General features: G+C 40.9%; 1 protein-coding gene across 1 annotated transcript; it reads right to left on the reverse strand.

Moving 5' to 3' along the window:
- Positions 1 to 1,253: 1,253 nt before the first annotated feature.
- On the reverse strand, positions 1,254 to 23,946 carry KEL (Kell metallo-endopeptidase (Kell blood group)). The gene is made up of 19 exons (XM_072352728.1): positions 23,505 to 23,946; positions 23,253 to 23,406; positions 21,722 to 21,863; positions 19,905 to 20,102; positions 18,966 to 19,090; positions 16,201 to 16,347; positions 15,581 to 15,643; positions 14,628 to 14,816; positions 14,082 to 14,227; positions 12,797 to 12,908; positions 9,625 to 9,735; positions 8,447 to 8,545; positions 7,838 to 7,915; positions 7,290 to 7,393; positions 6,299 to 6,409; positions 4,459 to 4,526; positions 4,052 to 4,209; positions 2,994 to 3,089; positions 1,254 to 1,952 (listed from the first exon to the last, which is right to left on the reverse strand). The coding sequence occupies exons 2-19, from the start codon at positions 23,268 to 23,270 to the stop codon at positions 1,776 to 1,778; spliced, it is 2,142 nt and encodes a 713-aa protein (XP_072208829.1). The 5' UTR covers positions 23,271 to 23,406; positions 23,505 to 23,946; the 3' UTR covers positions 1,254 to 1,775.
- Positions 23,947 to 25,606: the final 1,660 nt, after the last annotated feature.

A 25,606-nucleotide genomic window follows, 5' to 3' on the forward strand; every position in this document is an offset into this window, starting at 1 on the left:
TTTTCTATTAACTATAAACAAAGAAGTCAAGTAGTCTCAGTCCAGTGAAATAAATGCTGTAATACAAAAGATGTGTAGAATAATGTTACATACAGTTGGTTATTAAAATAACTGAAAGAAAGACCAAATGTTCTGAACATGCTGATAGGACAAAGTTGATTAAACAAGTGGAGGGAGAGTATGCAATGTTTAAAAGATAAAGATAAAAAAAAAAAAAAAAAAAAAAAAAAAAAAAAAAAAAAAAACTACTTTTCTGGTTTATTTTGTTTGTTTGTTATAATGGTTAAATAAATCCTATTATTGTAAGGTATTATTATCTACTACTTGTGAATTTCAGCTATGTACTGTGCTCATGCAGAGAACAGACTAAATAAAGACTAGGCCATAAACAGTTTGTAATCAAAGGGATTCTTTTTTAATTCTTCTGAGGGTGGGAAGGAGGGATTTGCTTTGTTGTTGCTTGTTTTGCTTGAAAGCAAATGTTCTTTTAACATATTAGTCTGTAAATTAATGAAAATATCTCTGAACGGTTCATTCTTAGAAAATATTTTGCTGCATTGGTCAGTGCATGGAGATTAACAGTGTTATTAGGATTTTCACATTGTTTGTAATACTTACATTGGTAAGGGCTGTTTCCGCTTGCCCTCATCTATTCCACAAACAATACCCAGTCGTTCACTATAATAAGTAAAATGAACAACTTCTTGATTTGGGGAAATTTAGAACATTGAATTGATGTAATTATTAGGTTGCTCTTGAGAATGTATTTTATGCGTATCTCCTGCTACCCAAAAATATATTATTTCTTACTTTCCTTTTTCTCTAAAGTAAATTATTACATAAAATTCAGTTTCAAGTACTTATTAAATTATATGTCAGATAAATTCCTCTGTTTGGATAGTAAATATTTACAAATGTAGGGATATGAAAGCCTGGTTCAGGGTCCAAAGAATTTGGAATATTCAAGTTAATGATCTTCAGATACCTCTAGAAACCCTTGTGACTACCTCATACTTCATCTTTAACCACATCCTCAACCCCAAAGAGAGAGTAAGAAATAAAGAGGAATCTTTCAGGAAAAGAAAGAAAGAAGAAAAAGAAACAATTTTCAACTCCCAGTCTCACTTCCCTCAAAGAGGTTGTTTCCTTGTGGAATGCACAAACAACCTTCATTATTAAATGAATCATCTTCAGCCTAGAAACTGGAACCACTATTTTTTCCCTTACAACTTATCTCCATTTATCTGCCAAAGAGGAGAAGAGGGCTCTTCTCTCACTGGTAACTTACTTGTGTGGTTTGCATTGTAACCCAAAAGAATTTTTTAAGATGTGATCTTGTATGAGCAAGTCTTAGGACTCTAGCATATTGCCCTGGCCATTCAACATGATGGTGAGGTTGCTGCAGTAGACAGGGAAATGCACTGAACAACAGGCCTGATGATGCAACAGTCCTTCTGTTAACAACTCCTCAGAAGCTACCTTCTAGAGAGTGGCTAGTCGTCTTGTTACCTTAGGGCTTGATGAACTACAGAGTTGTCCCATCTGAGACAGTGCTGGGAGCAGCAGGAAGAGACCCTTTTCTCTTTTGAGCTCAATTTGAGACAATTCCTACCATAAACTGCCAAGAAAAGGATAACAAGAAGAGGAAGGTAGAAGAGTAAATAAAAGCTCCACATCACTCCATTGGACCTGCGTATGACCCATGAGTCATACTTTCACAGCTCAAGATTTCATCTCCCTGGGGTCATATCTCTCTTCCTCCTTTTTCATACAGACTACCAGATATGACACTTGCTGTCTGGATTCATTGGCGATCTACGGGGGCAACTGAAGTGTTTTACAAAGTCCTGGTTATTGCTGACAGGTCCGTAGACACGAAGTGGCAAGGGACTATGTGGATCTGTATCCAAGGAAGACTGTAAATCTTCAGGATCCTGGTGTCCACACATTGCCTGAAGGGAAGCAAAACAGAAAAATAAGTCTGTGCAAAAGTACTTGGACTCCATCTACTGTGGCAGTACAGATGTGGCCCTCAGTGTTCAGGTTTAGCTTATTAACTAAAATAAATTAATGATCATTAAGAAAGTGGAGTACTTAGCATCACATTACTAAGAGAGAGACTGGGAGGAAGGTTGTGTAGCTTCACAGATGTTACAGCTGAAGTTCTTCATTCTTGTAATTCCTGTCCTTATTCACTGAGAAATGATCCAGTCATTTGTGAGATTGCCTCTGAAATACAATTCTTGGTTCTGAGTCCCAATTATTTGTAATTTCAGAACTGCATTATTGCTTTTCTATATACTGGCCTGACCTGATGCTAATACATGCACAGAACTTTTCTCTTTACACTGTTCCAATGACTAATAAGAGTGAGACTTATCTGAGTGCAAAAATCCAAAAGCCTATGTTGAGACATAGTTTCAAAACTATGTACAATGGCACAAATCCTTAAAATATATTCCTACAGAAATCTTCAGCTAGGTGTACATGTGTTTCTAGTTCCTTAAGTAGTATTCTGATTTTTTTTTCTCTATCAGTCACTCAGAATTACTGTATATCACGGCAAAGAGGTGGATGAAACAAGGGACAGAAGAATATGTGACTTTTCCACTGAAGTTCCTCTTCCCATTCATATGATTGCTCACAGTAGGGAAATAAATCAATCAATAAATAAATACTCAGTGTCTGACAATGAAGTCAGCTTTCCCTGACACAGCTGGTTTGCAACATTTTAACTTTGTTAGATTTCAGAGATTTATGACAGTATATTCATAGAAAGGCCCCTTGTTTGCTTTGAGATCCACAACAAATTAGGGGCCCTGCAAGTGAATTTTAGCTTTGAAAATATGATTCTGAATCTACCAACAACATCCATCATATTCAGTTCTTCAGAGAGTGGGGAGAAATTACTGAATATTGAGAAAGAAAAGATGTAATAATGCAGAAGACAATGGAGAGTGAGAAAGACACATGACTAGCCTAGAATTCATTACATGTGCAAAACTGAGGTAGAAAAGCTGGTCATGTGAAAGTCCGATCTTCAGTAAATACTCCTCTTGTTTATGCTTTTTCAGCCAGTTCTTATAGGCCTGTGGAGAGAGAAAATTAATAAACTTCCCTTCAATCAGTGACCCAGAAACATGTTTTTTGTCAATTATACATATCAATCTAATATATATTTAATACATATAGCATGTTTGTATCTCTTTCTGCTCACCCTGAGGTGCCTTGCTGCTTGTCAAAGCCCTAATAGCTATAAGAAGGGAGAAGAGCAACATCAACTCCTCTGCTTCCTATTTCAGACACTACTACACACAACTGGTCAGAAGAGTAGATTAATGATTATGCTGTGAAAAAGAAAAAAGAAAACTATTTTCAAAGAAAGAAACACTTATTTGAACAAAAAAAAAAAAATTAAAATGTATATGCTGTTGCTGTGGACACCATCAAAAAATCCTTGACTCTCTCAAAATTCTTCATGTAACATTGCTATGAGTACCATCTGACATCTAGAGAACTCAGAGCACCCCACACTCAATAATTAATTAAACCTCTCAACTCCTACATGAAGGAGTTCTAGACAGAAGTATTGCTGAAAACATTACTATGAATACTATGAATATTATTATTATTATCACATTACACTATAGTTACACTATACTCTAGTTCATGCCTCAGCTTAGGTACAACATAAGCATGTAGTAATCCAATGTAAAATAATAACTTGCTTTTGTAAGCATGATCTAACTGGGGAAGTAAAAAAAAAAAAAAAAAAAAAAAAAAAAGGCCAACCCCAGAATAGGTGAATGGAAGAAGTAGTTTTATATGGTGGTAGTGAGGTTATAATTTCCACAATTCTGTGGAAAGCCTACAGTTTGAACAGCAGAGGTAATGCAAAGCACTGCTTTGCTGGCACAGGCTTGCAAAAAATCCCAGAATGGAGCAGCACAAGAGTCAGGGATATGGCAAAGCAGTCTTATGACTTCTCAGTTGATCCATCTGGTGGGCTTTGTGGTCATAGAAGTGAAATTAGAGAAGTAGACTAGAATACCTGGTAAGCAATGGTAAGCCCTCCGGTGTCTGCTGTATTCTCCAACAGTGTGGAAGTACCATTGACCTTCAAGCCAAAACTTTCATACTGTTCTACCAAGCAATTTATAGATTTCTGTAGCACACTGCTGTTGCATGTAGGACAGCCACCAGGAAGCACTGTGGGGGGAAAAAGAATCCAGTTAAGGTATTTCTGATGCTCACCTGTATCCCTCACACTGAGTTTTCTTAGCAGTCCACTTGGTACTATATGGGCAAGCTTCACTTGTTTTAATAATTCACTTGCTTTAATAATGTATTCATACATGAATATAGGGAATAGGATTTAAGATCTCCTGAGGTAAACTACCACTGGGGCCCAGAAGAGTAAACAAAGAGGATAAGCTTCACCCAACAGCTGGTACTCACTATAACCATAAAGTGCATGAAGAAGTTCATGTGCCATGAAGACCCCAATGGCTCCAAAGTTCACAGCACTGAAAAATAAACATAAAAAGAGTGGTTTTGAAAAGGAAAGGAAGACAGCTGAGTGTTTTTTATAACCCATTCTACTTTGAGAGCACTCAGAAGCATTTTCTACTTATTGTCTTCCAGATGTGGTACTCTGTAAAAACACAAATACTATTGTAAATTACCAGTACTTTAAATTTTACCATGAATCTGCATTAAAGCAGTCTTAGCCAATAAGCCAACATAATAATAAAAGGTTTGAATGAAATTCTATCCATGTAAACTGTAATGTCATCCCCTGTTGTTGAGATATGTCCTTAGTTACCCAGTAACAACTGAACCACTACATAAACTCCAACAGCAGTCATACAAAAGTAGGATGGTTGGAAAAGCAACCTAGCAGCAGTCATCTTTTGAAAAATGATACATAAAACTGACAAGTTGGATTAAGATCAGGAAGGTTTGATTACAATTACTCTTCTCTAGCACTGGTAGTTCTTCTATTCACTACAAGAAAGATGTTTTACTGGACATCTCCAGAAGTTCTTTCCAATAAAAATTATTATGATTCTATGTAATTAATTTACAAATAGCCACACAAGCAAAAGTACTCTCAAAATAAATTTCCATAGTAGAAAATGATGATCTCATTCTTTCTTTACATGCAACGATTAACACTTCTAAAGCATGAAACGAGTCTAGAATCATAGAGTCATAGAATAGTTTGGGTTGGGAGCAACATTAAAGATTATCTAGTTCCAACTCCACTGCCATGGCCAGGGACACTTTTCACTAGACCTGATTGCTCAGAGCTCCATCCAGCCTGGCCTTGAACACTTCCAGGGAAAGGTCAATATTATTACATCACTGGAAGGTCATTAAAGCACTAACAGGAACAGAAATGTCCCTAAGTACTACATCTACCCTCTTCTTAAACACCTCAAGGGATAGTGCCTCCAACTATTCCCCTGGCAGTCCATATCAATACCTCACCACTTTTTCTGAGAAGAAATGTTTCCTAATATCCAACCTGAACTTCCCGTGGCACAATTTAAGGCCTTTACCTCTAGTTCTACTGACAGTTATAAGGAAGATGGAACTGAGCTCCAGCTCACTGCAGCCTCCTTTCAGGTGGCTGTAGAGAGGAATAAGGTCTCCCCTGAGCCTCCTCTTCTCCAGATTAAATAATCCCAGTTCCCTCAGCCATTCTTCATAAGACCTGCACCCAGATCTGTCACTAGCTTCACTGTCCTTCTTTGGACATGCTTCAGGACCTTGATGTCTTTCTTATAGTGAGGGGCCAAAAACAATACTTGAGGTGCAACCTCACCAGTGTTGAGAAGGATGATCACCTCCTTAGTCCTGCTGATTATGCTATTTCTGGCACAAGCCAGTATGTCATTGGCCTCGTTGGCCACCTTGGCACACGGCTAGCTCATGTTCAGCTGGCTGTCAACTAACACTTTTAGATCCTTCTCCTCCAGACAGCTGCAGAGCCTATAGCACTGCATGGAGTTGTTGTGACCAAACTGCAGGACCTGACACTTCGTCTTGTTGAACTTCACCCGATTGGTCTCAGCCCATCAATCCAACCTGTCCTGATCCTTCAGTAGGGACTTCCTACCCTTGAAGAGAAGAATCATTAAACCATATCCATCTGGCTCCAGAAAATAACAGTTTTTTCCCCTTATCTGGAATACTCTAAGAAAAACAGATTAAGGACAGATCTTCTGAGATTGTGAAAATATGGTGTAGTAAAAGGATTACGTTTAGCTTCACTTTTGCAGACTCTCCATACCTGGGAAACTCCACATGGAAAAAAGGGCTGCGGAACATTCCAGCAGGAAAGACCACCATGTGGTGCCTTAGTGAGTAGTATGAATGGACAGCCCAGGGAGCCACCTGCCAGCTAGAAGCAGAAAAAGATCAATGAGAAAATGTATTGATTCTTTGCCACGTGGATTGCTCTTATTCTCCATTGCAGAAATGGTTCGTTCATTACAACTGTTCACACAGCAGAGTAGAGGGATGAAATTCACATTATCTAGAGTTAAAGGCATGTGATATAAATCTTCACTTATTTACAGTTAGTCAGAGGTATGAGCATAACTTTCACACACATTAAGGGATTCCTCTTCACAACTTCTTCTGTCAAATAAGTCAAGATTATTAATCTCCTGTGATGATCAGTAATGAAAATGTCAGATGCCAAGCATACTCAATTCCACTGCCTGCCTTCAGAACCATCTATGTACTCCCTTTGAGATCTCTCCACCAATACTCACATCGAGTCAGTGCTTAGCTGTCATTTAGCTGAGCCCAAGCACACCAACTATTTCTCTTTATCAAGAGTTTATGACAGTGAGCAGAAAAAGTCCTCTTCTCAGGAGCCTGGGACTTCCTCCACAACAGTGGTGTTTTTGATAGAATAAGATAGGTAAAAATACAAGACAATGCTTACTTTTTGTATATGTGGTAGGAACATACTCTTGCAGAAAAAAACAGCAGCATCTTGTCCTTAGGATTAAGATGTGTCACCAGTAAGTCAGGAGAGGTGATTATGCCCCTCAGTTCAGGACTGATTAAACATCATCTGTCACTACTGTGTCCAGTTCTGCCCATGTCCCCTCCACCCTCAGCAGAACACAGAAATACAGCTAGACACAGTCCTGTGTGACATACTCCATTTGAACCCGCTTTGAATGGGAGGATTGGTGTAGATGATCACCACAAGTATATTCCACAAGTACATTATTCTGTTTATTTTTCATTTCAGTACTGACACTTACACATCTTGTGAATGATGCTGAAGGAGCTTTGAGAATGAGTTCTCCCTCATCCTCTTCAAGCAAGCCACCACATTTAGGAAAAAAGTGTCTTCATTTATCTCCAGCTAAGGAAAGAGTAGGGAAATGTCACAACCACAGGGAATGATTGAGTAATGAACTGTATAGTATGAGTAAGAGGAAGATTTCATAGGCAACAAAAAAATTGTTCATCGAAAGACAAACTAATGGAACACCTGTTATTTTATTGTTTGTTTGTTTGTTTGTTTGTTCTCCTTCTCCTGGTTCTAAAGATACTTCACTTTAAGGTGTGACAGGAACATTATCTGTAGCCAAACATGCAAGCAGATCACAATCAAGAGGAGACAACACAGGCAACAGTGAAGAGCGTAGAAGCAATAGATACTGGTTATTTGATTCATTCTCAGAAAGAGAGCAATACGATGTATGCATTGATTCAGGAGTCATAAACTCTTTTGATGGCAGGCAAAATATCAGTCAGTACAGGTAAACTGCTGGTAAAAGGCAGATAGTTATACTGTATAGCTCACGTTCTGGTATTCCAGGTTTACTTTGTCAGTCTGGAGTATGTAAGTTGGATAGCCAATTTCCACTTGTAGTTTGGACACCTGAAATCATAATAAACCAACCAAAACAAAAACAAAAAACAAAAATTAAAAAAAAAAAACCAAAAAAAACACACACACAAAAAAAGAAGCATGACCAACAAGAGGCCAACAAGAGAATTCTGATAATTCTTTATGAACTATTTCTAAGCAAAAAAGCTATTATATTATTAATCAGACCTTTAAAAAATCAACTATTCTGTTTCAACAAGATGTCTCATCTCCTCTTGCTACTCTGTTTTCTTTACTCAGGGACATATGGCCTAGTATTGCACTTTTTTCTTCTCTTTTTTTCTTTTTCTTTTTCTTTTTCTTTTTTTTTTTTTTCTTTTTTTTTAATAACAGTGTTTTCTTAAATTGATATATAAAACTAAAGGCACAGTGTACCTCAATACAGTTAATTCTCAGCATCCACAGCCTTTCTCAGTGTATGATCATACATGCCTGATTGCACTTAGAAAACCATGTAGTTTTTGGTGTGTGGATAAGGTGAGGGAAAGAATGGCCTCAGTAAATTCTGCCCTGTGCACTCACCAAGACTTTAGCTTCTTGGCGAGTTCGTTCATCCATCCACTCCAGCTGATCCAGTTGACCACAGAGGGCATCCTGGATCTCAGAGAACATCTGCTCAGCCTGCAATGGAGAACAGAAGGCACAGTCACAAATGCAGAAGAACAGTGTTCAGGCCTACCTACTGTCTTCTCATGTTCCAGCAATTCAACTACAATACAGTAGTTCTCTTGATGAAGGGAAATAGTAGTTTCCACATCCACTTAGATCTGGTTTCTTAGGCATCCAGTGGTTCCTCACAGGTATCACAGTTCTTTCCCACTCCCCTTTTCCTCTTGCCTATCACTGTAAATAAGAGTCTCATAATCCCTTTTTGTTCAACGGGAATGGATCAAATAATTGCCCCAGTTCTACAGAGACATGAAAATCCAGTATCCATAAGTATTTCATATTGGTGTCTCCCTTTTCAAAAGTCTGGAGAGTCTAAATCTCTCCTTCAAAAATTATTATGCTTTGTTCATTGAGCCTTGTGCAGTCTTAGTTTTCCGGTGTCCTTTCATGGACTTGTTTACGCTTCTCACTGCAAACTCTATAAAACATGGTGCCTATACTAACTCCCTCTTTCACCCCCTCTACCCCCCTCCCCCGTAAAAAAACCCTGAAATCTGATAACCAAAGAAAAGAGGAAAAAAAAAAAAAAAAGCTTTTTCAACAGTGCAGGCAGGTCTTCCTTTTACTGTGGTTTACTTTTTTTCTGTTACAATTGGTCATAAATATTACGTAGCTTTGCTCACTTATCACCTGCTTATTGGCTTTATGACTGAAAATCTTGCTTTAAAGTTTCAGGATTTAGGATCATAACGTTGATACTATCATTCCAGTTAAGCACTCTGAAACTGCATATGTTTGTAGGATTTCCATATTTGTGCTGGACACGTGACTTAGTTAACAGATGAGAAAATGGTAGTAACAGGTATGTTAATGTTGTTTATTCTAGCAATGACAGTGCCCTTGCTCTGAACCGATTTATCTAAAGAGGAGAGGAATATGTAACTACATGATATATAAAAAGGTATAAAACTTATACATGATCTTCATGCCTTGATGTATTGTTTAGTTGTTAGGGGATTTAAAAAAAAAAAAAAAAAAAAAAAAAAGGATGAAGCTGAGCTCTACTGGGGATTAAGATGATGAATACCTACAAGTTTCTTGTTCTGCTGAGGGAAAATTTCTTTCACAATCATCTCTCCTAGGACTGGCTCAAAGAAAGAACTGGTGTCAGTCAAACACTTCCTCCAGCGCTCATCAGGGATCTGTAAGAACAGAAAAAGAAATCAAGACATATGAGAGTGAAGAGGAAAAGACAAGAGGATGAAGATGGTAAAAAGATATGTGAACATGCAGTCAGTAGCTTATATGATGCTACTTTAAATTGACAGCTGTGGATGTAAGGTAATCCCTTTTAAGGTACTTCAGAAAACTTCAGCACACTAAAGCATTGTGTTACTTACAATACTTAAACTCACACAAGAAGAATACTCATATTCTAGCTGTGACAAAAACATAGAAGTTAGTTAGCTATATATTGTTTCCTATTCCATGGGACAGTGCAATTAGCTCTCTAAAATTTTGTATATCACGTCACAACCTTTTGAGAAACATAGAATCACAAATTATAGAAAGGTTGGAAAAGACCTCTAAGATCATCTAGTCCAGCCATCCACCTACCACCAGCATGAGGCACTTATTGGCCTAGAATCATAGAATTGTTTGAGTTGAAAGGGAACCTTAAAGGTCATCTAGTCTAACTCCCCCGCAATGAACAGAGACATCTATAGCTACACCAAGTTGCTCAGAGCCTGGAGTATCCACCACATCTCTGGGTAACCTGTTCCAGTGCCTCACCATCCTCACTGTAAAAAAAATTCCTTATGTCCTGTCTAGATCTCTCCTGTTCTAGTCTGAAAACATTTCTTAGAATCATAGAATCACCTAGGTTGGAAAAACCTCCATGATCATCTAGTCCAACCATTTGCCTACCACTAATATATCCCTGCTAAACCATGTCTCTTAGTACCACATCTATGTTTCTTGAACAACTTCAGGAATGTTACTCCACCACCCTCCAACTGGGCAGCCAATTTGAATACCTCACCACTCTTTTTGAGGATATTTTTTTTCCTAATATCCCAACTGAACCTCTCCTGGCACAACTTCAGGCCACTCTCTCTAATTCTGTCCTTATTTCCTCTTCTCCTGTCACAACAAAGTTGCTAAAGAGTCAGCCTTCTTCTTTAAATACTGAAAGGTTGTTATCAGGTCGTCTGAGAGCCTTCTGTTCTCCAGGCTGAATGGCTCCAATTCTTTCAACCTCTCCTCATACAGAAGGTGTTCCATTTCCTAGGATTCAATTCCATGGTCCTTCTCTGGACCTGATCTAACAGGCCCATGTCTCTCCTACAATGAGGATGTCACACTTGGATGCAGTACTCCAGGTGAGGTCTCACCAGCTCAGAGTAGAGGGTCAGGATCACTTCCCTTGACCTGCTGACCGTGATCCTTTTGATGCAGCCCAGGATACAGTTGACTTTCTGGGTTGTGAGGGCACACTGCTGGCTCATGTCCAGCTTGTCATTCCCAGGTTTTTTTTGGCAGGGTTGTGCTCTATCCTTTCATTCCCCAGCTTATATTGGTAGTGGGGGTTGCCATAACACATGTGTAAGAGCTTGCACTTGGATTTGCTGAACCTTATATGGTTCTCCAGATTCCACTGATCAAACCCATATAGATCTCTCTGGTAGTATCCTGTTCCTTGGATATGTCATCCACAAACTTGCTGAGGGTGCACTACCAATGTCATTGAGGAAGATATTAGAGTGTGTGTCCTTGTACTGATCCCTCAGAGACACCACTTGTCACTGATCTCCATCCGATCATTGAACCACCACCACTCTCTGGGTATGGTCTTCCCAGTTCCTTATCCGTCAAACAGTCCACTCATCAAATCCATAATTCTCCAATTTGGAGAGAAGGATGTTATGGCAGGCAATATCAAAGGCGCTGCTGAAGTCCTGATGGAGGACATCTGTGGTATTTCCCTTGTCCACTGATGTAGTTACAACATCATAAAAGGTTAATGGGTTGACCACAGCAGACCACATTGACTTTGTCTGACTGAAATGACTTCTCAAATATCACCAAGAGTGGTTTGACAACTACACCAGCCAGTTCCCCCAGGACTCCAGGATGCATTTCACCAGGACCCATAGGTTTACAGATTTTCTGGTTCCTCGGGTAGTCACAGACATGATCTTTGCTTAGAGTGAGAGGGACCTTGCTCCAGCTATTCCCACATTACAAACCATCTGCTCACAGACTGTGTGAGCAGCAGCCAGTAGTGAAGACTGTGGCACAAGAGTTGTTGAGTACCTCAGCCTTCTCTCCTTGTTTGTTGTTACTAGCTTACTATGGAGGGTGTGCCCTCTTAGACTTTCCTTGTCAGGTTGAGGTACCTATAAAAGCCTTTCTTATTCTTCTTTGCACTCCTTGCCAACTTCAGTTCCAGCTGGGCCTTGGTCTTCCTGACCCCATCCCTACACAGCCTGGCAGCATCTCTATACTACTCCCAGGTTACCAGTCCCTGCTTCCACTGCCCATGAATCTTCTTCTTGCTCTTTGGTTTGACCAGAAGGCCTTGGTTCAGCCATGCTGGTCTCTGGCCTTCCTTTCCTGTCTTCATGCATCTGGGGATGGAGAGCTCTTATGCCCTCAGGAAAGCTTCCTTAAAGATCAGCCAGTTCTGCTCCTCTCCCTTGCCCTTGAGGGCAGTTTGCCAGGGGGAAGAATGTTTACCAAATCCCTGAAGAGCTGGAATTTGGTATTCCTAAAATTAAGCTTTCTGATTTTACTCTTTGCCTGTGTGATATCCCTCAAGAGTGTGATAGCCAGCACTGCAAAGTCATTACTCCCCAGGCAACCTCCAATCCTGATGTCACCAATAAGTTCCCTGGTGCTAGTGAGCAATAGGTCCAGCACTGCATCTCCCCAATAGAGCTGTCCATTACTTGGCTCAGAAAGTTATCCTCAGTATATTTCAGGAGCCTCCTGGATTGCCTTCAGCTCACCATGCTACTTTTTCAGCAGATGTTAGTGTGGTTGAGTTCCCCAACAGGACAAGAGCCTGTGAACTCAGCACCTCCTGTAGCTAGAGGAAGAAGGCTTCATTAAAAGGCTTCTCTTGATCTTGCAGGCTGTGGTGCACACCAAATCTAAGGAGCTCTATCTAGGTGAGACATCGGGAGAACATCCAGAATGTATGTCTTAGTTTATTCAGTGGCTGTAGAAGCTGAAGAAGATGGCGAAATATTAACTCACCATTTTCCCATGAAGCATCTTAGATAGCTCCTGGCGTGCATCTTGGAATCGACTATCAAGAGCTGGGGAGAGATTCCCAACCAGACAAACAATCATATAGATATGCGGGACCCTGTAGGAAAATGACATTTATAAAGACCAATACAAAAAAACCACCCAAACTCACATTAAGATGAAGTCACCTCCTGGCTAGATGAAGTCATATTTTTGAGCAGTAATGCCATTAAAAACAATAAAAAATGAGCAGGAGCCAATCAGTTCTGAACAGCAAGAAGTATTCAGTTTTATGAACTGAATATTCAAGTATGAACAGAGGCAGGCGGAATACCATGCAAGAACACGTTGGAAGTGCCAGAAAACCATGAATAAGAGAACAAAGTCAACAGAGTGATTTTTTTTTTCAGCAACAGTCAGATTCTCATGTTATGAGGCCATCATAAACAAAGAGGTATGGCAGGTGCCAGAGGAATCATTGGACACAGAGGAAACTTGGTAGCCTGAACAATAGCAACAAAATGTCCTGAATGGTCTACTGCTCTGGCTATCAAAAGGGGGTTACACCCCCAAGAACACCTTGAAGACTCAAGGGGTAATTAACTTCAAGGGTACACGATGAATTATAGGAGGAAGGGGAAAGAGAATTTTAGCACTAGGTAAAACTTATGGAATATCTCAAGAGGCCTGGAGGATTCTAGAGACTTCTTATGGGATGCTTATAAGAACACGCAGAGGCAGTGAAAGGGAGGCATGACGGACTAGGAGGAACATGCATGGTAAAAGGGAAAGTTGATAAATAGGAATGGTTGGGTGTAAACTTGTGGCTTGCCAGGATGTTTGTCCCACTGAGCCCTGTGTGTGGTCACATCTCATTTAATGCTATTCTTAAATATTCTCTGAGTGAGCACACTCTCTCCTTTGGGGTGGGAGTGTGGCAGGGATGGAACTGGATCCTGAAGAGACAAGGGGTCTGTGAGTTGGCCATTGAAAAGGCCAACAGTATGTACAACCTACTGAAGAGATCTGTTCACATGTATGTGTTTGATGCAAGAAGATACATGAGTACCTGCAGTCAGAGCAGGGCTGCAAGTCTCAGTGGCTCATATACGAAGGTACCAGTAACTGTACAGATTAAGCAACCTGAAGCCAGCTACTGGAGTGACTGAATGTCTAAGATCAGCTATTGGAACGGCCCATACTGTATGTGTACATATGTATATTTATGTATATTTATACGTATTTCACTACTGTAGCCCTGTCCTGACTAAACATAAATATTAATTCTTACCTTTCCTTGTTCCATTCTTCAATGAGCTGTGACATGCCTCTTAAGTAGTCCATATCATGCACTGCAATTGGCTGAGAGAGGTTCATTGGCATAGAATGGAAGACAGCCTGGAGACATGACAACCAGTCAATAGCAGGTGCCTTTTCCTGAAAGTAAAACAAAGTTTATGTAGTGAACCACCAGTCTAAATCATCTGACAAGAAATAATAGAGAAACTGAGATTGTCTCTTTGATACTTTTAAGAGAGAACTCCACTGAGTTGAGTTGTTTTATACCATGGATGCTGAGAAGAGTAGAAAAGGAGAATAACATTTTGATTTTATTACACTAGTATAAAGTAGTGGAATCTGTGGCCTGAAAAGTCCAACTGCTATCAAAAAAGAGACAGCAAATTAATAGGTTATTCAAACTTCAGTAGACTCCAAGGTTAAGTTGCAAGGAAACGGTATCTAAACAATGTATTTTGCATCTGTTTTGATCTGGACCTTCAGAATGTGAATGTCATATGTAATTGTGTTTCTCAAGTTCTAAGGCACAGACAGATACCTGTAACTCCCTAATGGTTGTGCGAAAGAACAGCATCCCCCTCTGCTGTCTTTCCTTCAGTGGGGTGACAACGCGTTGGAGATTGGAGATGAAGGACAAGGTAAGGGAAAAGGAATGAGGAGGACCATCCTGTGGACCTCCAAGTAGGTCTCCCAGTTTCTCCAAGTACGAGAGATACACACGGAGAACCTGCAATACATGTGAGCATGTGACCACAGGGAGAGACATGACCAAAAGTTACTCACTCCATCCATTCATCCATCCATCCTGACTACGTAAACTTCAGTCTTTTTAAACCACAACAGTCCTGTCCAAAAATCTGTCCTCTTCACCACAACATCCTCATGTCATTTTTCATGCGGAATCCACTTTACCAAACATAGCTCCCTTTTTAGCGAAGAGCAGTGTGATCCCAAAAGGAAATAATCTTAATTTTGTTCCATCTGAAGACTATTTCTTCAGATATCATAATTGCTTTAGAGCTATCTCTGGACTCAAAGGAGAGACCTGTAGTAGATAGTGACACGGTAAGTCAGAATGTTGGCTGGAGAGGAAATGGCCGTATTGCTTCTATATTCACGAGCTGTGACACAAATGCTTGCATATGAACTTTACTTTGAACAGTATATATTTATTTATTTTAAACATTCTGCAAGGTGAAACGCAACAACAACAAAATAACAATAAATGAATAATCACATAAATACATAAATCATAACCTTTTCTTTCTACACTAACATTTTTAACTCTGGCATCTAAAAATTGGTTACAATTTGGAAACAACTCTTTTTTTAGGAAATTAAACAGCTACTTAAGAAATTCCATTTGGAGACATTTTCAGAGGTCTCTGAGCATACCCCATGGAAATAGGGCACTCTGAACCAGGAATCAGTTCAAGGAGAGCCCTACACCAAACAGCTTTTGTTACCTTTCTCCAGCCTCTGATATGTTACCTCAAGATAATTTGTCTTTTGGAATTTACTTTCAGCAGGAATCTCAAACTCAGGATGATCAATCTGCAGAAAAGGAGTAAAAGACAAATATCTCAGTATTGCCAGAAACACTAGAAATGTAATAAGATGTTAAAGAAATGTTTTTTGTCTCCGTGTCACAGAATATGAAATGCTAACAATTTGCTTTCCTTTTGAAAAATGTTTACTAAGCAATTTTTGCGTATCTATCACAATCTGCAGCTCATTCGCAATCTCATTACAAATCCGTGGTGACTGGAATTCAAATATAAATACTCTTAAATATTTCTCCATGAGCTGCAAAATCAACAGCATACTACGAGTATGAAACTAGTGGAAATCTGCACATCTCCAAACAGAGGAGATGAAAACAATGAATTCTTTCTCATCTGCTCACTTTTCAGAACTGTGGGTTGGTTTGTTTGTTGGGTTGTGTGTGTGTGTGTGTGTAGTGAAACTAAGAAACTTAAATAAAACGTTAGGAAAATGTTCTTGAGAGAAGACCACAGGCTTAACTTGAGCAGGGCTGGATCTCATGAACTGTGTAAGTGACTCTTCACTCCCAGCGCGTCCAGATCATTCTCTGTTCTTATTTCACTCACCTGAATTACATTGGTCTTGGGATCAAAAGGACTAGGTCCCACATGCACTCTGAAAAAGGGAAAAGTGTTGTATCTGCCCATGAGAATTTGAAGAGTTTCATTAAAATCTTTTGCTTTCCCTATGCCTGTGATGTTCCATCCACCAACCTAGAGAGGAGAGAAACAGCATGACCAGTGGTGAGAAAAACAGTGTCTTGATTCATATTTACAAACTTTTTTCACCCCTACAAGCTCAGTCATTATGACAACTGAGAAACAATAAAGCAAATAGCAACAGAAGAAACTCATGAAGATTTCTACATACCTTCCTTACCTGTAACTTTCATTTAAGCAATGCAACAAACTGCAAGATGACACTGGGGCGGCTGAGGGGAGGGGCCCATGATACCTAGTTGATATTCAAGGGTCACCTCTCCCAGGCTCAAAACACTTCATCTCAGTGAATTGTAAGTCAGGCAGAAAATGCCAGGTGGCTTATGTGGACGAACAAGGAGCTTCTGTCCAAACTCAAACACAAAAAGGAAGCCTGCAGAGAATGGAAGCAATGGCAGATAGCCTGGGGGGCACTGTCTAAGTATGGAGGAATAAAGCCCTAATTCTAACTAAAGGAGTCAAATTTGGCCAGGGATATCAAAGACAACATAAAGGGCTTCTGTAAATATATCAATAACAAAGCAATTTTACTAGCAAGACTGACCTTCAGGAAATCTAGGTACCAGAGTCTATGAGGAAAGGCAAGGAAGATGTACGCTTGGTGAAAGAGAAACAGATCAGGGAATACTCAGGCAAACTGGATATATAGAGGTCCACAGGTCCTGATGGGATGCACCCACGAGTGCTGTGGGACCTGGAAGACATTATTATGAGATCATTCTCAGTAATCTTTGATTGATCGTGTAGACTGAGAAAAGTGCCAGAGTATTGGAGGAAAGCAAATGTCACTCCTGTCTTCAGGGAGAGTAAGGAAGAAGACTTAAGGAATTGCAGGTTGATCGCCTTCACCTCAGTCTCTGGGAAGGTGATGGAGCTCCTAATCCTGGAAAACACTTTGAGGCACATGAAGAAGAAAATTATCAGGAATAGCTAGCACAGCTTCACCAAGAGGAAGTCATGCTTGACCAACAAGATAAGGTTCCCTAATGAAACGTCTGGCCTAGTAACAGAGAGGAGAGTCATGAATATCATCTTCCTGGACTTCAGTAAAGTTTTTTGACTCTGTCTCCTACATGAACTTCATAGTCAAGATATGAATGAATGAGCTGAATGTGCAGACAAGCGAAGTGGATTGAATAAAAATTGGATGAACAGCTGGATCCAGAGTTGCAAAGTCTAGTTGGAGGCCAGTAAATACCAACATAGCCCAGTCATTCTTTCTGCGTGCAGCCTGTTCATTGTCTTCATTAACAGTATGGATTATGGAGGAGAGCATAACTTCAGCCAATTTGCAGATGACACCAAAGTGGGAGCAGAGGCTGATTCACCAGAGGGTCATCCAGAGGGACCTGGTCAATCTGGAGAAATGGGCTCACAGGAACCTCATGAAGTTCAGCAAGGGGGAGTGCAAAATTCTGCATGTGGAGAACAGCTCTAAGCACCAGTATATCACAAGGGCCACCCAGCTGAAAATCTGTCTGGCAGAAAATGACCTGGGAGTTCTGATGGTCACCAAGCTGAGCAGGAACTAGTGATGTGCCTTTACGGCAAAGAAGGCTAATGGCATCCTAGGCAGAATTAGGAAAAGTACTGCCAGCAGGTCAAGAGAATTGAGTCTTTCCCTCTTCTCAGCACTAGTGAAGCCACACCTGAAGTACTGTGTGCTGTTCTGGGCTCTAAAATACAAGAGAGACTTGAACTAATGGAGAGAGTCCAGAGAAGGGCCACAGAAATGGTTAAGGGATGCTAGCTTCCTACAAGAAAAGGCTGAGAGAGATGGGACTGTCCAGTGTGGAAAAGAGAAGGCTCAGAACAGATCTTTTCAACGTGTATTGATGTATCTAAAGGCGCAAGAAGGATGGAATCAGGCTCTTCATTTGTGCCCAATGACAGGACAAGAGGCAATGAGCACACACGAAAACACAAGAGATTCTGTATGAACAGCAGGAAGCATTGTGTGGTTTACTGGCCACTGGCATATGTTGCCCAGAGAGGTTGTGGGGTCTGTCTCCTTGGATACACTCAAAAGTCGTCTAGACATGGTCCTGGGTGATGGCTCTAGATGGAGCCTTGCTTGAACAGGAGCTTGGATAAGACAATTTCCAGAGGTACCTTCTAGCCTCAACCACGCTGCCATTCTGTAACACAGCAAAAATGTGTTATAATTATCAGCAGAATGGTGTAAAGGAAAAACAAAAAGAAAGGAAAAAAAAAATTGCAAAGGAGAGAGGAAAGAGGGCACATTTCTCTAAAGTTATTCATTTTAACAAAAAACGTCAGGGATGTAGGGTCATCCCTCCTCCCTGACAAGCAGATACACAGGTTGGCCTGAAGTCATTTTCCTCCAGCTGGTAAGAGTTCTGCGTCTTCCTTGGAGACAGGGCATAAATGTGACTTGCTAACAGAAAGATTTATGTGCCTTATGATCAGAAAGCCAAATCCTTAAACAACATTCAAAGATTTCTCTCCCAGAAGTTGGTCTGTCATCCTTGAGTTTATTTCAGATGCTAGCAAAATTCTGTCATATAGGATCATATAGCCTGAACATCACCCTTTCCTATCCCTCACAAGAATCATCTTTTGGAAAGAGAGGAAGTAGCACAAACATTCACCTGATTTATGAGGTCCTTCAATAGTTGATTTCCTTGGGATTCTATCCTTTGGGTATCCATGCATGAACGATAGAACCGGATTGCTTTTTCCTTAGCCGAGCCTCTTGTTTCAAAGTGTGGGGTCTCTGAGGGGAAAAAAAATAGACGAAAAACTACAAAGGAGGTAATAAAGATGGGCACTATTAGACCAAAAGAAATTTTTAAGAGAACATCATATTTCACTTTAATTCAGACCAATTTAGTAAACACATCCACACTTCTCCGAGTAACCCAAAGCAAGAGACCTAGTGTTTGCCAGGACTCTTCCTGAGACCAAATACACGAGTTTCTCTGCATGGAAACTGACAACAACATCAAGATGGTGCATATCTAGGCTTTGGTCTCATATTGAATCAGGACATAGCCAGAGTGCACATTCAGACATGTGCAGCAAAAAGCATCTACTTTTAGAAGGCAGTAAGAAGATGATCCATTTTCCTGAGTTTTAAAGTGTGAATTCCATCTGTTACACTTGGAGAGAAGAACTAAAATGTTTGAAATGTAAGTATTTTAATATGACTTCTCAGGTGTAAATCTGCACGTGTTACAATAGAAGAATGAAACAAACAAACAAAAAAAAACCAAACAAACAAAAAAAACAAAAAAAAAAACAAAACTGGACTTAGGAATGGTTGTGCACTCAGTTACTGATATTCTCATCTCTGACTGAGGAAGATCACAGTATCACAGTATCGTGAGAGTTGGAAGGGACCTTAGAGATCATCGAGTCCAACTCCCAGGATTCGAGCCATTCTGTGTAGGAGAGCAGCATTTCTGCCACTTGCGCCACAGGGAGGATTCGAACCCTGGGCCTCCGGTGTTGCAAGCAGCATCTTATACCACTGCGCCACCGGAGGCACACAAGATGCTGAAGGTACCACACCAACCACTTCTTCCTACCTAAAAGCCTTTTCAGTATCAGCTGGTTTTCTTCCAACATCACATCAAAGCTGTTTCGTGATACTTCTGTGCTTGAGTGCTTGCCTTCCCAGCTGCCACAAGCATATTTGTAGAAATCCTCACAGGGCTCTACAGTGTCATTCCTAGAATTCAGGAGTCTGGCCAAGAGTGCAAGACTCGGTTCAACATCACATGATCCTGGGTAGGAAGGTAAACGAGAGAACTGAGCAGTGACATTGAAGAATGAAGACAAGACATTCAACAACGAAAAGAAAAGGAGGGGAAAGGAAGGGAAAGGAAGGGAAAGGAAAGGAAAGGAAAGGAAAGGAAAGGAAAGGAAAGGAAAGGAAAGGAAAGGAAAGGAAAGGAAAGGAAAGGAAAGGAAAGGAAAGGAAAGGAAAGGAAAGGAAAGGAAAGGAAAGGAAAGGAAAGGAAAGAGGAATCTTATAATAAGATTTATTTTTGATACAAGCTGCATTGCTCACTGACAACTGTTTCATATCTTGTAAGATTTTGCTGAAGATGCAGTAGCATACACCCTGTCTTTGACTTCACACCAAGGCTGCCTTTGCACTTTGCAAGGGAAATTCTTTAGGTATGAGACAGGTAGTCAGTCTAGAGGTGGTGCCCTCTAGAGGTTCTATCTCGGCAGCTGCAGGTTGGATTACTCCACCTTTCCTCTGGTTCCTCTGAAACAGCATGCACTGTACTGACCAAACGATAACCAAGAAACTACTGGTGATGTTAACACACAGAGCAAAAGGAGGACATAGCACAGAGCAGGTAAGGAGAAAAGGTTAATACACACAGGGAGACATTCAAGCATGGGAAACAAACATTTCTTGGTAATGACGCCTGATAAAACAGGACAAAACCTTGCTAGTGTATCTTGCTTTGATTAAAAACCTCCTTTACCTAAAATACTGTGAACCCCTGGCTGTATGTTCTCATTTTGTGTCAGAGTGTCTTGTATCAAATAAGATCAGCTGCATCATTAAATAAAACCACTTACAAATCAAAGCAAGATTTTCATACTATGGTTTCAACTGTTAACATGGAAGAAGGTATGCGGAGTGGAAATAGACACGATCAAAACTAACAATTGTTTCCTTAGTTTCTGTAGTGAAACATACATGTGGAAGTTGAAGAAAAATGCCAGATGAAGAGTCAGGAGTGCTTATTTTGGAGTAGGAGATACGTGTATTCACCAATATAAACACAGCTGCAATATTTAGCCATCTATAGACGTAAGCATTTGTGTAGACTATTCTGCAGATAGCTTTTTAGTGAACTGGAAAGATAACTGGCTATTCCTGGCCTCTCCTCACAGCTTCCCCACTGCATAGGAGAATATGAGTTTTCTCTACATAAATGCAGTTTTTGGTACTAGAAAACTAGAACTAGTCTTATTAAATCAGGGATGGAAAAGTAGAAGAGAAGCTCTAAATCTCATATTCAGACCCACTTTCCTGGAGTTGACTACAGATGGAGCAGGGTCAGAGAAGCTGGAAGCCAGGACAATGAAATTCAAGAACTGTTTGACAACAGAATGCTGCTCTGTCACAAAGCTGGGCCCAGGCTTATCAAATGGCAGTCAGAGAAGGACAAGCATGGGGATATCTCCCTACTATCACACCAGGAGGAGGCAGAACAGTCTACCTGCTTTACAGATGGTACTTTTTTATGCTTCTTTGTCTTTCTGAATGTCTTACCCTCACACAGATACTGAGCATAATAGTCAACGGAGGCAGACTGAGGAACAGATCTTACAAACAGGGTGGGTAAGGAACCAGGGAAAAGGATATTCCACATTATACCTAGAGCACAAGTCATCATGATGTAGGTGATGAGTAATGCAAAACCAAGGAGAGTACTGAAAAGAAGCGCACACAGAAGTAGGCTTTTCTCCTGAAGGCATCGTTCTTTCTTTGTACCTGTCCCCAGCTCCTGGTCACTGCTCTGAAGAGAACAAAAAAAAGGAGACATACAGAAAGATATGAAGAAAGGACAACTCGATACATTTAGCACTGGTCATACACCATGCCTTCTCACTACACTCCTAGAAACTCACTTCTGACTAGAGTCAAGTAGCGTACAAGGAGTAAATCTAGTAGTCCAAATGCTGAGGGAAGTGTCAGTTTGAGATTCTCCCATGCCAGTGCTAGGGGCTGGCTTGTGCTGCCCCACCGCAGCCCTCACTCAGCTCCCTGTACTTGAGCCTGGCTCTCTGGTGAAGTAAAGCTGTCTGAGAAATCTTCATATGCCTTGGAGCCATTTGAGAAAAAGCTAGAAGAAATCTTGCTCACACAATACCACTGAGTGCCCAGAATGAGAGCAGCCTTCTATAGTTTTCATGCATGATCTCCCTCTGAGCTTTGCAGCAGCAGCAGCATTGAAACCACATCTATGGCTTTCCAAATACCATGATTTGCACCCTGACCTACAGACTTGATTTAACAGATTTCACCTGGAATCTGTCTTCTCACAGTGGACTTGCCTGGTGGTCTTGACTGTTGGTTCCCCCAGGCTCCTGTCACCAGACCTGCTTTACCCTCCACATTGCTGTACAGGGGGTTTGCAGCTCTTGCTGGCAAGGCCATTACTTCTTGCCTGCCTCTATGATTCTCAGCTTCCAGATTCCTTCCTTGTTTGCCTGGGCTGCTCCCTTACATGCATCAGCTAAAGATTATGTTCAAACACGTTTGTCACCATGCTTAAAAAACAAACAAACAAACAAACAAAAACAAAGAATAAAAAAAGGCTGTTGTCCAGTATCTTTTAAATGTCCATTCATTTGGTCATTAACATTAACATAACCTGTCAAAAACAATGTCATCTTGACATCCTGTAAACTTCTTACAAAGCTTGAAGGCCTTACTCTTTTTGTACCTGGATAATACAATGCTGCTGACTTCTTAGGGTAATAAAACACCGAGCTTTTGCTTTCCAAATACAGACTAAGGCAGAGAAGTGAGCACCAAACAGCTTTACTCAGCTGAAAAGGGAAAAGTGTCGCTATTCTGCAACGTGTAAGCTCTCACCCCTTGGTACTCAGGAAAGAGTGAGTTATTTACATTTGCTGTGCTCCTGAATTATCTGTTGCAACAGCCTTTTTGATTTTCACATTGAAAATTGTGGCCACCTACTGTAAAATCATTCCCATGTTGCAGTTCTCTGTTCTCTGAATGCAGCCTTAGAACGGCAACAGGAAGAGCCAGAAACCCTAAATCCCCACATGCTGTGAGACATGGGCATACAAAGTTCACAAACCCCATTGCCCGAATCCTCTTGGCTGGTAATATGAAGAATCAGAGCTGTGAGCAAAAAAGAAAGACAACCCTTCCTTACCTCTGGAACAGTCTTCATTTCTGTCACTGTGCAGGCTTTGCCGCTGTGGCTGCCGCAGCTGGAAACTACGTCTACTTGTTTCCTACCAGCTTTCTGTGCTCAAGGCACTCTGCTGAGTTTAGAGGCAATCTCCTCTTCCCAGCTTGGCTGCTTGCTGTGGGGAGGAGAAGAGCGAGAAAAGCTCTGAGAAAAACACCCTTGAAGGAAATGGGAGGGAGGGAAACTGGTGTATTTCTGCAGTTCTCCACCCACCTTCTCTGCCAGAAAATCAGCTGCATCGTTCCCGTCTGCAGTTCCTTGTGATCACGGGTCTTGCTGGTTGTCAGGCTTTCTGGGTTGGTGGGTTTGTTGGACAAAGTAGGTGTTTCTGTGTCTCCCCTCAGCTACTTGCTTCTTTTCTCCCCAATGGCCTTGCTGTCCTGCCTGCCCATTGAGCCTGCTTTGGCCTGATATTTTCCCTGCTACCAGCCTGCTTCAACCTGATGTCCCATGGACTAGTGGCCTCTGCTCTATAGCAAGATACTGTGGGTTATGGATAGCACTGCTCCTCCTCTTCCAACAGAAGGGCCAATGTACTGACTTGGATTTTGCTCTCTCTGATCTGCGTCCAGCAGCCCATTCAAGCGGTGAACACAGTCCCAGGTTCTTTTTCTTTATGATTATCTTGAACTGAAATGCACGAAAACTACATCAATTGTTGACTCTGTTTATGCTGCTTCTCAGGTGATGGCAGTCTTTGTGTCTTTGCTTCCGGAAGCGTATATATTGGAAAGATTGAGGACTACTTCTTAACTTCAAAAAGTAAGGAGGAGAATCACTTACCTGAGACATTAAAAACAGAGCAGTGGGAACTGGCAGTTGAGACATGATGACATGGAAGCTGGGATTTGACGGGGATGGTCAGAGCAGTTTGGTATCTGCTTCCAAAAAGACTAAAACAAGCAGAACGCCAGGACAGAGCTGTTTACCTCCCTGTCTTGCGGGTTGCTCAGGGGAATGGAGTATATTGGTTCACCGGTTTAAAAAGAGATACCTGACATCCAGAATTTCCCAAAACTTAGATCCTTCCTAAAATCCAGGTCTTCCTACCTCTACCAATCTGATTGTTCTCCCTACTGTGGCAGTTCATGCAGCATTTTTCAACATCTCACCGTGGTTATTCTGTCACAAAATACTTATGTGGCTGAAACAAGCGACTTATTCCTAGTTCTTTCTACCTCTGTGCTCACTGGTGATTACATACTTCCACATTTGCTAATCAGCTCTAAATACTGTGGGGGGAAAAGGCATGCTGTAAAAACTGTCTTTGTTAAGCTTTCTTTCCTTGCGTCTTGTTATCTCCCTTCAGCTTTATCTCAGACCCCAGTTTGGTATTCTTGTGTATATAGTTGAGGTGTGAGTGCTGGAAGTTCTAAGACACTGTTTGGATAGTCTTTCAGCAGCATTTTGGTAGTTTTGCTCCTGCATCACTGGAATGAGAATTACTGTGATTCAAATTGTCCAAAAGATTCAGAGATGCTTTGTTCATTGTGGCCTAAGTTAATTTACAGGCAGTCAGATCCCAAAGACTTGTGCAAACTGAGAATAGGTAACAAAATGCAGCCCTTGTGATCCTTTTTTTCAAAACAGTTTGATTCTATTTCGTTTTTCTGCTACTTTTGCCTTTGTACATTTACTCCATCTTTTCTCACAATGGCTACAGTTCTATTACTCTCTCACAAACATTTTTCCATGGTTCCATTTCTAGTATAGGCAAAGAAGTGGTATGAATATGTGTGTAGAGTCTTGGCTAGGTCTAACTGCAAGGAATCTTACAGTGGAGATAGTTTAAAGAACTGATAGCACAAAATGTTTCACAGCAATATTCACTTAATTAATTTGTGTTCTGCATGTGTCTTAACTCTTCCATCTTCCTAATGAGAGCATCTAACATCTCCCAGGCTTTAAGTAGTGAGGGTACCATAACATTTACTTTCTCCTTGTAAGTTTTATAAAATATCTGGACAAGAGAAGGAGAGGAGAGGAGAGGAGAGGAGAGGAGAGGAGAGGAGAGGAGAGGAGAGGAGAGGAGAGGAGAGGAGAGGAGAGGAGAGGAGAGGAGAGGAGAGGAGAGGAGAGGAGAGGAGAGGAGAGGAGAGGAGAGGAGAGGAGAGGAGAGGAGAGGAGAGGAGAGGAGAGGAGAGGAGAGGAGAGGAGAGGAGAGGAGAGGAGAGGAGAGGAGAGGAGAGGAGAGGAGAGGAGAAAGTCAGGGATTCTGTCACAGAGCAAAAAGCTAGAGGTCTTCTGACTAACTTGTGAACTCTGAAGAGCAGAGCTGTCATCTGTGCTGTATAGATAAGAAGGGAATCTGTTGA

This window comes from Excalfactoria chinensis, chromosome 1 (assembly GCF_039878825.1).
Source record: "Excalfactoria chinensis isolate bCotChi1 chromosome 1, bCotChi1.hap2, whole genome shotgun sequence".
NCBI classification, from domain to species: domain Eukaryota; kingdom Metazoa; phylum Chordata; class Aves; order Galliformes; family Phasianidae; genus Excalfactoria; species Excalfactoria chinensis.

Coding starts and splice junctions, on each gene's coding strand:
- KEL (XM_072352728.1), bottom strand. Junction 14,228..14,627: donor CAACCATTAGGGAGTTACAG/GTATCTGTCTGT, acceptor TTTTACTTTCAG/GAAAAGGCACCTGCTATTGA. Junction 8,546..9,624: donor CTCAGCAGAACAAGAAACTT/GTAGGTATTCAT, acceptor TCTCCATTGCAG/GCTGAGCAGATGTTCTCTGA.